This window comes from Echinops telfairi, unplaced genomic scaffold (assembly GCF_000313985.2).
Source record: "Echinops telfairi isolate 266 unplaced genomic scaffold, ASM31398v2 ScPeMD7_7475;HRSCAF=8513, whole genome shotgun sequence".
Classification (NCBI taxonomy): domain Eukaryota; kingdom Metazoa; phylum Chordata; class Mammalia; order Afrosoricida; family Tenrecidae; genus Echinops; species Echinops telfairi.
In genome coordinates this window covers 27,192,954-27,205,856 of record NW_022111379.1, presented here as the reverse complement: position 1 = coordinate 27,205,856, position 12,903 = coordinate 27,192,954, and the positions used below count along the sequence as shown (strand labels likewise).

Here is a 12,903-nt window from a genome sequence, read left to right as displayed (position 1 = left end):
AGTTCTTGAATGCTTTCTTCCCCCAACTATCATGATTCCAATTCTACATTACAAATCCAGCTGGACAGGAGGATGTACACTGGCACAGATAGGAACTGGAAATACAGGGAATCCAAGACAGATGAACCCCTCAGGACCAGTGGTGAGAGTGATGATACTAGGAGGGTAGAGGGAAGGTGAGGGAGAAGGGGGAACAGATTACAAGGATCTACATATAACCTCCTCCCTGTGGACAGACAGCAGAGAAGTGGATGAAGGGAGATGTCGGATGGTTTAAGATATGACAAAATAATAACTTCTAAATTGTCAAGGGTTCATGGGGGAGGGGGGTGGGGAAATGAGGAGCAAATACCAGGGACTCAAGTAGAAAGCAAATGTTTTGAGAATGAGAGAAACAAATGTACAAAAGTGCTTGACACAATGAATGTATGTGTGGATTGTGATAAGAGCTGTATGAGACCCCAATAAAATGATTTAATTTAAAAAAAAGTTGGGTAGCTCAACAAGGCCTCAGAAACCACTGTGATGTCATGCTGATGGCTTCCCTCAGCCAGATGATATGTCTATGTCCTTTTTGTCTCTTTTAGGACATAATAAATGTTCTCCTTAAATTATATTTGAGATAGGGTTCCTTTTATAACCTAAAACCACAGGAAATTTACAGAAAAGCTTCTAATACCCGCTGTCAGGGACAAAACTGGGGCTTCTGCCCTGCCTAAGGCAATGAGCAAATGGCCCTGAGAAAACAATCTATGAACAAAGGATCCTGTGGAAACAGGCTTGGTAAACACCTTAACCTTGAAGCCAGATCCTGGTGAATATCCTGGAGATAAATCTGAAAACACACTGACGTGGAACCAAGCTGGAGCTGAGATAAAATTGAAAGAAACTATGCTGGAGACCTAAGGACAGATTGAGTTGCTTGACCACCTGCACAGCAGCAACCCCTTCCCCTCTGAAAAAAACCAAACTCCTTGCTATAGAGTTGATGCCAACCCATTAGCAATCCTGTACAACAGGGTAGAGCTGCCCCTGTGAGTTTCCAAGACTATAATTATTTATGGGTGTAGAGAGCCCTGTCTTTCTCCCACAGAACATTGGTAGTTTTGGACTGCTGACCTTGCTTAACCACTATGACACCAGGACTCCTTTTCCCCTTTGAACGTGCCATTTAAAAACTAGAAGTCTCCCCTAGACAATGTCCCTTCTCAACTCTGAGCGCGAAACATATCCATGTATGCTTACGGTGTCCTCACCTTACAAGAAGGAGTCACCTCATTTCTTTTGAAGTGATCCTATGAGTTAATAAGACTGTGGCTGAACTCTTCGCTGGGGTGTGTGTTATCTCTAGACCCTAACAAACCACACAGATCTGGAACTTGCTAATTCCCCTATGGATGACAACACAGAACTGACTGAACTTCACACCTGCCTTACATTAGCTAACCCTCTGCTACCTCTCTGGTTTTATAATTGCCTTGTTTTTTTCCCTCTATCTCCTTCCACCAGAACGTAAAAAAGAGACTCCAAATCTCAACGTATAATTTAAGAACATTATTAGATCTTGAACAGGACAAAGACAAGACAGAGACATATCCTCTGGACAAGGGATACCATCAACACAGGTCATAATGGTGGCCCAGGACTCACAGCCACACAGTCACTTAAACAGAACATGGAGAATAAAGGAAAACATCACAAAATCAGGATTGGTGGTAGATCAATATATCAGAGTTACAGATGAGACTACAGAAGTGGGAACTACCACACATACATTGTGAGAGAAGAGCTTACAAGATTGGTCTAGGACCTTCAGACCAAGGCAGTCAGGATATGACGTACACGGCATGATTTATAACTATGTGACCCCAGGAAGTGATCTTCCTTAAGGGTACACTCAGACAAGCACTTATCGGACTGCACCTGCCCAGGCCTGGTTGGAGGAAGTGGAAGTAATCCACTTTCCAAGGCTCTTTGCCCAAGGGGCAATGCTGTTCATATCCTTGGTTAAATGGTTGAAAACAATTCCATGGAGGCTTTAAAATCCACTCAAGGACTCTACAAATGGATTTTGGACTTTCACTGTCACCCATAGATTTTTCCAAACAGGGTGCTCGGATTTTTCACTCTAATGCAATTGCATAAATTCAAGGTTTCCCCCACCAGGCCACCTCTGTTGCTTACTGCTTTATCTTCTGTATGTTTTTTTGTCATGAGCAGGAACTTCTGATGTGAAAGGAATGAGGTAGACCTGGAGGGCTTAGCCAGCCTTAGCCAATCAAGATTAGTGTTGTTATTGTTAGGTGCCATGAGTCAGCTCTGACCCATAATGTCCCTCACAACAGAACAAAGCACTGTCCAGTATTGTACCATCCTCACAATTGTTCCTGTGTTTGAGCCTATTGCTACAGTCACTGTGTCGATCCATCTTGCTGAGGGTCTTCCTCTCTCTCACTGCCCCTCTATTTTACCAAGCATGATGTTCTTCTCCAGGGACTGGTCTCTTCTGACAATATGTACAAAGTACATGAGAGAGGTCTCCCCAGCCTTGTTTCTAAGAGGCATTCGTGTTGTGCTTCTTCCAAGATAGATTTGTTGCTGCTTTGGCAGTCCATAGTACGTACAATATTCTTCACCAGCACCACACTTCAAATACATCAATGCTTCTTTGGTCATTCTTATTTAATGCCAACTTTCACATGTATGTGAGGCAACTGAAAATACCATGATTTGGGAAAAACACACTTTAGTCCTCAAAGTAACTTCCCTGCTTTCCAACACTCTAAAGTCTGTGTGAGCAGTTTAACCCTTGTGCAATGCAATGCATCAGTACTGTCTTGATTGCTGGTTCTGCTAGGTTTCTCTGGTGGGAAATACCTTGGTTCTCGGCTTCGCATAAGAAAGAATTAATCCCGAAGCCTGGTTTGTGATCCAAGTGGGTTTTTATAAAGGACAGAAGTTTCCGGTTTTATAGTCACTGAACACAGGCAACCTCTTGGGACGGCACACCCACTTGTGGTGGCCTGAGGCCAGGGTGAGAGAACAGCTGCACAGCCAAGTAGAAAGCAGAGAAGCATCTGAAGGGCCGAGAGGTCTCGAGGTTCAGGTATATGGAGCCTTCCGCTGGGAGGCATGATCAAAGGTATTGATTGAACCTATTGGCTGAATTAAGCCCACCTGGCCTAATTTGGGCCAACCCAGGTATACCGCCCACCTGGCTTGGGGGCCTGAATTTGGAGCATGCCCCTTAGACATCCCTGCTTTTTGCTACCTAACCGTGCCATGAGCATTGATTAGGATACACATGTTAGGGCTCTGGGATGATTTTCCCTGGTTCTTGTTTCTCAACACTGAAAAGAATTCATGTGTCAGAAGCACTTCTGCAAATACAAGTAGCTTTTACTAGGGAAAGGGAAGTTTGGGGTCATATAGTGTCAGATAGTACATGCTACCTCTCGAAAGCATATAAGGTCTCTCCGGATGGGCACTGCACAGGAGTTCGAAACCAAATATGGCTGCTCAGGGCAGTGTGGAAAGCCACATGGAAAAATGGCCAGAAAGAGGAGGCCACAGAACCTAAAGAGAGAAGAGAGGAGAGAGGAGAGAGAGAAAACACCAGAACCGATAAGGTGAAGAGGGCACACTGCACCCAAGGGAGAGACCTGCCCTCCAAAAAGAGAGAGAACTTGCCTTCAGTCTCTTGCTTCTTACTGCCACTTGAGGGGGGCATCGTTGAGGATGTTGACTGTTCTTAGTGGCTGGGTTCAGGCGCATGTGTGATGCATTGTTGCTGGTTTCTAGTATGGATTCCTAGGTGAATTTGCTCTGCGCATGCTCACCTTTGGATCTTCCCCGTAGGTTTCTAATGTGTGCCTCATTTCTTTCAAACTCCTTTATTGTTGTGTAGCCAGCTACTATTGGTTTAGCATAGGCATTAGTGGCGACAACCTCTTTTGTCCCTAATCTTCCTGCCTGTCACAAGCAAGACAAAATCCTTAATAATTTCAATCTTTTCTCCATTTATCATGATGTTAACATGACCTATTATGGACCTAAAAGTCTAATTGTGAGGATTTGGGGTTTTTTTTCTACATTAAGTTTTAATACATACTGAAGGCTGTAATCCCTAATCTTCATCGGCAAATGCTTCATATCCTCCTTTCTTGCTTGCTGAAAGCCAACCAAGATGGAAACCTTTAACCCAGGAAGGGAAAGCAGATCCATCACTCTCGCCTCTATTCCCCAGGAAGAGAAAGCAGATCCATCACTCGCGCCTCTATTGGTCGAGCCTGGAGGGAACCACTACCGGGTTCGACTGGGAATGCCTGGGAGCTCAGGCGCCCGGCAACAGGTAAGTCCTGTCCTGGGAAGTGTAGCGTCGGCGAGTGGCCGGACGGCAGCGAGGGTCAAGGGCAAACGCTGTGGTCTGAGCAGGCGCGGCCTCCGGGCGACTGGCCCGCTGGGGCTGTGTGTGGTCGCCGCAGTGCGCTCCCTGCCTAACAGAGGCCCCCAAGCCGGAGCCGGCCGGTCAAGTGCAGTACGTACGTGGGGCCTCCGCTGTAGCGCTGGTCCGGTTGGGGGCTGTCTAGAGAGCCCCAAATGCCCCCGTTAGGGGCGTCTCTTTTCTTCTGGCTCTGAAGAAACAATGACCGTCAGAATGGCGCGGGAAAACTCAGAGTCGTTTTAGGAAAGGATATGGAATACACAATATTTACCTTTTTAGGAACAATTTTGGACCCCCCAGGAAATCCTGAAACTTAACCTTGACATGTCCATCTGTCATTTTATGGCGAGTGATAAACTAAGGTTGCACGTGGGGCGGGAAGTAGAGCCACGGCATCCATCCCCACGCGCACAGTAGTTTCTTCATTGCAGAAGTTCTGCCGTATCATGAGTTACAGAGCTTGCAGCTTTCTATGGTTGAATTGACAAAAATGTTTTTGTATTTACATGTGTTTTGTATTATAGGAAGAAAAAATAGTCTGAGTAACAAAGTCACATAGAATTCTTTTTATTTTTCAGATGAAGAAAGTAAAAGTAAACCATTGCAGTACCTATCCTGTTTATATTTAGCGTTTTCCTAATGCGCATGATGTCAGACGGGAAATCTGCTACAAAAACACCTCGTAAAAGTTTATCCGTCAAGAACACTAAAGGATCTAATTCTGTTTCTTCATATTTTAACAATGGACCACCTTCTAAACTTGCCTGCCCCATTTGCAGTGAAATGATATCAAGATATGATTTAAACTGGCATCTTGATGAGATGTGTACTAAAAAGGATGATGTCATGCAGATTGATCCAGTTCCTGTTGACTTAACTGACTCAGATAGGTCCACAGTGGATTTAGCCAGTATTGCATTAGAAGATGTAATTTCAATGAAGTCATCACTAAAGAGAAGTTTAAGCCCTGGCCAAAGTGATTCAGCAAAAAAGATAAAACAACAGACCAGTTCCTACTTTAAAAGTAATGATGGTTTTATGTGCGGAAATCAATATGAGCCGAGGAACCCTAATGTAAAAGTCATTCCTTTGGAAACGCTATCGTCCAGATTATCTAGAAAATACACAAAGGCAGTAGATAAAAACGATGAGTTTGGGAGTCATAGAGCTACAAATCTGCAGAGTTCTTTACCCACAGTGGTTAAGAGCTTGGTTGACAATTCTTCAGAGATTGAGAACAAGGAACAAATTTTGGAGACCTCTTTTCACAAGGAAAATGTTTTTCGGTGTGCTTCTCTTCAAGAAAAGAGTGCCCCTGAGTATGTTGTAGGAGACACTGAAATAACGGAAGCTGACAGCCAGAAGGATACTCAAGAATGTGGGGACACAGCCCTCACTCCTGGCTTCTCAGATAACGCTCTTATGTTAATGTCACCAGAATTAATTCTTGGAAATAAATTCAAGTCTACTTCACAAGACAGTCTGAAAAAGCAGAAGAGTCTCAGAGGAGCAGATGGTAAAGGTGGTAACAAATATGAGGTAAGTAATTGTAAAGAAGTAAAAATGACTGTTGCTACAGAAACTAAACCGCAGTTATATTTGGAAGCAAAATCGCATAGTGCTACAAGTAATGCTTTAAAGGGGAACAACGTCCAAGCACTTCCTCTGGAAGGCGACAGTGTTCTACAGAATGAAATCATTAGCAGCATTCCTTTGGAGAAGAGGTCAAGCTGTGAAGTTCCTGATAGAACAGCGGAAGTACCACCAAGTCATCCTTACTACCTTAAAAATTTCCTTATGGTGCTGAAAGAAGTATTTGAGAATGAAGATGATATGATGCTCTTTGATGAACATGAAAAGGAAATTGTAACTAAATTTTATAATTTATCAGGTATGAGTTTTTCTCATTTACTATCCTGATTTGTGTAGTAATATGGGCAGAATGAAATCATAAGTAGCATTCATTTGGAGGAGAGGTCAAACTGGGGTCACTGTGGTTTTGTGAGTACACTATAGTTAGGAGGGACAATCTATGGCAAGGTTTATATCTATTTGTAAGGATGTTTGTCAACTAGTTAAGCTTTGGGGTGGTGGTTACTCATTCAGTACTATGCCTGACAAGCAGTTATTTGGTGTGTTAGTCTGGGTTGGTTAGAGAAACAAATCCAGACACTCATGTTTTTAATAGAGGACTTTATATCAAAGAGTAATTATATATTAAGAAAACATCCCAGCCCAGTCCAGATCAAGTCCATAAGTCTGATATTAGACCATATGTCTGATACTAATCTATAAATTCTTCAGACTCATGTAACAGATGCAACACATGCAATGACGCTGAGTACAGGAAGATCACAGGTCAATGGGTGGAAAGTCTTGTGGGTCCAGTGGCAGTGGAAGCATCTTAGCACTGGCTTGAGTCTCCATGTGGCTCCTCTAGCTTCAAGGCTCTGGCTGCCAACAGCATAAGGAATGTCTTGCAGGAAGAGAGTGTATCTCACCTCCAGTGAGCTAGTTATAGTCTTTGTGCCTCTGGTTGAGGTCCTCAAGCACCCGATTGACAGGCTAAACTCCAGCCCTTCACTCTTAATAGTCTCAAGTTGGCACCAGATTGTGTAACTACCACATTTAGTTACAAAAGAAACTGGTTTTTAATTTATATATATATTTGATAGATGTAAAATAACCTATTCCAAATTAAGAAAAGTAAAGTGAAAAACATTAGAAAAGCATTCTTTGTATTTGTGCATGTGATCAGACTAATGATACAGTTTTGTCATTTTCCTCCACCATTTCCTCAAAAATTTTAACATTACAGAAAAACACAAATCAATGTGTGGAGGTATACTTTTTTATGTTCATTTTTTAATCTTAACAGCTTTTTAGTTTTCTGGACTCTACCTTTTAAAAGCAGATTTCCTCACCCTTCATCCTGCCAAAAAGCCAAAACAACAAAACCTAAACTCACTGCCAGCTCTTCGATTCTGACTCCTAGTGACCCCATAGGACAGAGCAGAACTGCCCTGTTGGTTTGAGAGACTACGGGAGCAGATAGTGGAGAGACTGAGGTCAAAGTGCTGACCTCGCATAACCCAGTACACCACCAGGGTACCATTTAAAAAGGCAGAATGTTGAAACAGAGACTTCCAAAGAGTGTCTTTGTTTTTTGGCAGCCATTGGTGGTTCCAAGCCAGTAGTGCAGGTGTGTAGCAAAAGCTGCCTACCCCATAGCCCATGAAGACTGTTGGGGAAACCAAACTCCTTTAGAGGTAGGAAAACTTTTTGGAAGCCACACTCTCCTCTAGTCTGGTAACTCAGTAGATGACTACTAATGTTTCAAAAAAGTTTTTGTTCTAGACTACCAATAGAATGTTTACAGCATTTATTATTATTTGCTTTAAGTGTGAAAAACACATCTCTGGGCATAGTATTGTAAGGTATTCACATTGCTTCCATGTCTATTTGTGTGGTTCTTACCAGAGGAGCCACAGATCTGAGTTGGGTACTGATCGTATTACTGTGAGTGAATGAAGGGTGGGTGTCTCGGGGTTTCAGTATCATTGAGAAATAGGATTAGTTTTTCTATCACAGGTTTCACGTACTGTTATCTACTGTTCTCCACAAGAGAAAGATGAAAGTGTCTGTTCCAGTAAGACTGTGTCTTGGGAACTCTGTCTTATAGGGTTGTGATAAGTTAGAAAGTTTTATATTGGAGGGTTTTTTTTTTTCTCCAAGGAGAATTATTTATGATGTAATTTGTATATAAAAACAAGTATTTGCTTCTGTCCATTTAAAGGAAAATATTGAAAATTTAAAACATAATTATGCCATTTTGGAGTTGTAAGGAATTTAAGGGTAATCCAGTATCAGGAAAATAGACCAGAGAGGGAGATATAGAAGTTTGATTAAGTTTAGCAAGCTTGATAATTCTTTTCAGATTTCTCCCATTGTGAACCAATAATAGAATATCGCATCTTAAACTAAAAGCAGAGAGCAAAATAACTAAAATTCTGGGGAGGACTTCTTTGAAGGAGGAGAAATTTTGGTGGCAAGAAGCAGGAAACTTGATTTTTAGAAGTTCTGCAATGAGCAATAGCCATTACCAACAGTTGAACTTATAGAAATGGCTTTGACATAAGGAATATTTTTTTTGACTTGAACTTTCAACTATTTTTGGGATAATGGTGTTATTTCATGCCGTCCCCACCCCCCCGCCATGTGCACGCTTTCTCTCACTTTTTTTAACAGAGGAGACTCCATAAAGCATAAGGGTCAATGACTTCTTTAGAGCTTAGAAGCAGTAATTCTGGCCTAGATTCTGCATGCCCATTCAATTTGTGGTGATGGAGTAAAAAATAAATTTCATTTTCCAAAGGAGGAAAAGATTTGTTGGAAGAGATCAGTAAGGAGACATGTATTTCTTTTTTTTTTTAACCTGTACTTCTAGTAAAGAATATTTTACACTACTCAATTTTAAAAAGTGTTATTTATTGTTTGTGAGGAAAGTTAATACTTTTTCCTGGTTTCTTTATTACAGCTAGTGGTCAGAAGTTATATGTACGACTTTTTCAACGTAAATTAAACTGGATTAAAGTGAACAAACTGGAATATGAAGAAATTGACCTAAATTTACTACCTGTAATTAAAGAATTGAAGGATGAAGGCTTTATACAGACAGGTATGAGTAATAAAAGGAAACCTAAAATGTTAATATTATCGGAAGAATTTCTGCAGAAAAATGGTAAAGTTAGCATGGTACCATCTTCTGGTGTTTGCATGGTGAATACTTTATTGATTTTTTAAAAACAAAGAGTTTTTAGGACAACAAATTCATGTGATGCTAAGCATATTCTCAGCCTGGGATTGAATGGAATAATGAAAAATGAACTAGAATAGAATAATGAAAAATTCTCTGCTATTATTTTCTTGACAGTCACAGAATTAGGGTGATAAATCTGTCTAGAAATATACACGTACCACAAAAGAAAGTTAATACCTTTCACAACTTTTCTTGACTTTATTGCAACTGGAGGTCAAAAAATCATCTGTAAGCCTTTTAAAATAAGTCATCCTTCCTTGGTCTCTCTCCCAGCAAGAACATTTCAGAGTTCTCTGTGATAGGATAAAGCTGGTTTACTTGAAACAAATCTTGCCTCTGAAAGTTTTATTTACTCCTATGTGTACACATGTATGGATCTTATAGTTTATGAGTTGATTTCTTTAAGAACAGTTTGCTGTATTTTTACATAAATAGTACAAATATTGTTTTTAGCAAACCTTACAACTCCCTTGCACATACATCAGCTTCCTATGACTACTGTGTGTGCTGTATGTTTTGCTCATTTACATAGCTACATTAAATGTGAAAAACAGTAATTGATTTAAGCGTATGCTTCCACTAAAGGAGAGTTTATCTTATTCTCTAAAGAATCTTGATTATCTTGTCAGTAGCGTTCATTAAGTGCAATATTGGACTGAAAATTTGTTAGGTGTAAGGAGAAGGAAAAATGTGAGCTTTGGGTTCAAGGTGCTGACATTTTAGATAGCAGGCCAAGCCAGATGTGTGTGTGTTGAACACTGTGGTTTAGGAATAGTAAGTGAAGATGAAGTCAGGGTGATTGTGATGGGGCTGCATAGGTTGGAGGTTGAGGGAGAGACATGGAGACTTGTTGAAGACTCTTGGACGTGATGGCTTAGGCAGGTGCTGCAGTCACTGTTTTACTGACCTCATTTCTCCTGCTCCTTTAGCTCACTTAGTTGCAGCCACAGGTCCCTTAGCTGCTTTTGCATATTGAGCATATTGTGTTTCAGAAGTTTTGTGCTTACTGTCCCCCCCACCTAGGACACTCTCCCACATGGATAATGCATGGTGACACTCTCCCATCTGTGTCACCACGTCAGAGTTGTCTGACTCCCTATATGACAGAGCTAACTTCCCTGCCATGTTTAATTTTCCTTCTCCAGTTTTGTTTATAGCAGTGATCATCACCAGAGATAGTTATTTATTATGCTAGAATATAGGCTTCGTATAGGCAAGGTCTTTATTTTATTAAGTATACCATGCCCAGGACCTTTGAACATTTTCTGGCACAGAGTAAACACAATAAATATTTGTGGAATGAAGGAAGATGTTTCCTTAAATTGAATACCTTGAAGGCAAAGATAAGTCAGAGCTGATTCACCTCTGACTTGAGTCCTAGCATAGTGTTATAGTCATTTGTATTGAATGAATGAATGAATGAATGAACAAACCTGTCAAGAGGTTTGGAGGGGAAGGATTCTTGAAGGATGAGCCTACAGGAGAGAGTAAAGCTTAGAGTCAACATATTCTGGAGAAGTGGCATTGGTTGATTTGTAATTAGAAAGTAACCAGTTGCTGTCTAGTTGGCCTCAATTCTTGGTGGCCCCATGTGTGTCTGAGTAGGACTATTCATAGTGACTTCACTGGCCAATTTGTTTGCAGGTGGCTCACCAGGTCTCTTTTCCTAGGGACATCTGAGTAGATTTGCACCTCCAACCTTTTAGTTAGAGGCCAGGGGAGTGTCAATCACTTTTCAGCACAGTGATTTCAGTATATATTCCAGTAAGTTTTAAAAGAGGGTGCCCTAAAGTGGCTATCATATCATAGCCCCATAATAGTTACTAATATCGTCTTCACTTAATTCACTGTTTTTTCCTCTTGATTTTAGTGAGAAACTTATTTTATGACTCTCAAGAGATACTTATTTTATATGCTCTTGTAACTAATTGATTTGAAAAGTGTGAGAATGAGGGCCATGCTTGAATATCCTTTGACTTCACAGGGGGGAAGGAGAACCAAACTGATCATCAGCCCATGACTGATTCCTAGGAGGCATAGTTCACACATGCCTCCATCTTACCAATTCTGCCTTTCTTATCCGTTCTGACCTCAGCCATCCTTCCCAAGGCATTCTCACCTTCTCACCAGGTTTGTTAATTCATTGCAGTGGCTACACAGGATTCACGATTTTGGAAAGTTAACAGATAATAAATTCAGGATCAAATGCTCAGAAGTGCCTCTTTCCAGCTGTGCACATAGGCATACCTCTTTCCTGTCCTTAACCCATTAGCCATTCAGCCCCTTGGACTCTGCTCTGCTTAGGCAATGTTACAAACCTATTTTAATGCTGCCAATAAATGCCCAAAGATCACTCCACATAAGCCTCATCCCTCAAAGGCCTTAGCTCTGTCAGCAAACCTAGCTCAGCTAATTATGTGACTGGGGCAACCTACTCCAAGAAAATCTGCCTGAAGGCACTTAGCGTTCTCATTCTATGAACCAGGAAGCCCACTGCTCTGCCTCAAACCTATGGTGTTGCAGGTGCCTCTGTTATTGCTGCTTTTCTGGTGTCCAGGATTGAGGCAGTTCAACATAGTGGGTCTCAAGCAGTAGTGAACTCAGCGGGTTCATACCAGTTACATAGAACCGATATCTAATTGTTGAGTTCAGAAAACCAGTTGTTAAATGGTATTTGAAATCAGGATTCCCTCTAAGGTGGATAGCTGGGCAGCTGCCCAATGCTAAAATCACAAATTTACATTTAACATTCATCTGTGCGACAGTGTATTCCAAGCACCTGTAATACTGTTCATTTTGTCCATAGGTATAAAAAATTAGATGGAACTACAGTATATAATATTTATTCAATTCATGAAACTCGTTATACTTTTGATGGAATATTACATTTTTATTCTTCGTGTTTGTTACTTTAGTAAACAAATATATAACATAAAGAGAAATAGTGCCAAACAACCAGAGGGTGACATGTGGCCATTAATTTCAGCTTTGTGGTATGCCCCAAACACCCACGAAATATAAGTGAATTATGTAATTCCTGAAAGTTTTCAAAGAGCAAAGAATACTTTCAGAATGATTGCCGTAAGTTCAGCAAAAGTAGAAAGGGGATTTTCAAAGATGAACTTAATATGTTCAGAGAAGATAAGTCGCCTGTTTCTAATTTATCAAACACACAACTGTTGTCTAATTGGCCTGCCTTAAAGGAATGGGATCCCACTCCTACAGTGAAAAGATGGTTAAGGATAAATGACAGGGCCAATTATGCTCGAACAGAAGCAAAGAGCATCATAAATTAGGATGCTAATCAAGAAGCAATATGGAAATATCTTAAATAACAGTTGTATTTTTTTGTCTTGTATTATTTAGTATTTTTTCATTATATTTTAAAACTTAGAACAGTCTAGTCTTGCCTACCTTTTTTATACTTAGAACGATCATTAGGGCCACAAACTGGTAAATTTTTTCAATTTGAACACTGATTTCAGGGTTCAAAGGACGTGCTCTGCATCTGGTCCTTCTTTCTTGATGGCAGTGAGATCCCCAATGCAGTTTCTGAGATGATTCATTTTAAACCTAGTGGGGAGGTTAAAATTGATCATTCAGCTTATTTGCATGGCTCCACCCAGTGGAGTTACAAATA

At 40.8% G+C, this 12,903-nt stretch overlaps 1 protein-coding gene across 3 annotated transcripts in view; it reads left to right on the top strand.

Moving 5' to 3' along the window:
• The first annotated feature begins 5,027 nt into the window (after window positions 1–5,027).
• Window positions 5,028–12,903, top strand: part of FAN1 (FANCD2 and FANCI associated nuclease 1) — a 62,332-nt gene continuing 54,456 nt past the window's right edge. For all 3 annotated transcript variants that reach the window (XM_045285763.1, XM_004699739.3, XM_045285764.1), the window contains exons 1-2: window positions 5,028–6,335; window positions 8,982–9,122. In XM_045285763.1, coding sequence (XP_045141698.1) covers window positions 5,084–6,335; window positions 8,982–9,122 — 1,393 coding nt within the window. In that variant the 5' untranslated portion in view covers window positions 5,028–5,083. The remainder of the gene's footprint in view (window positions 6,336–8,981; window positions 9,123–12,903) is intronic.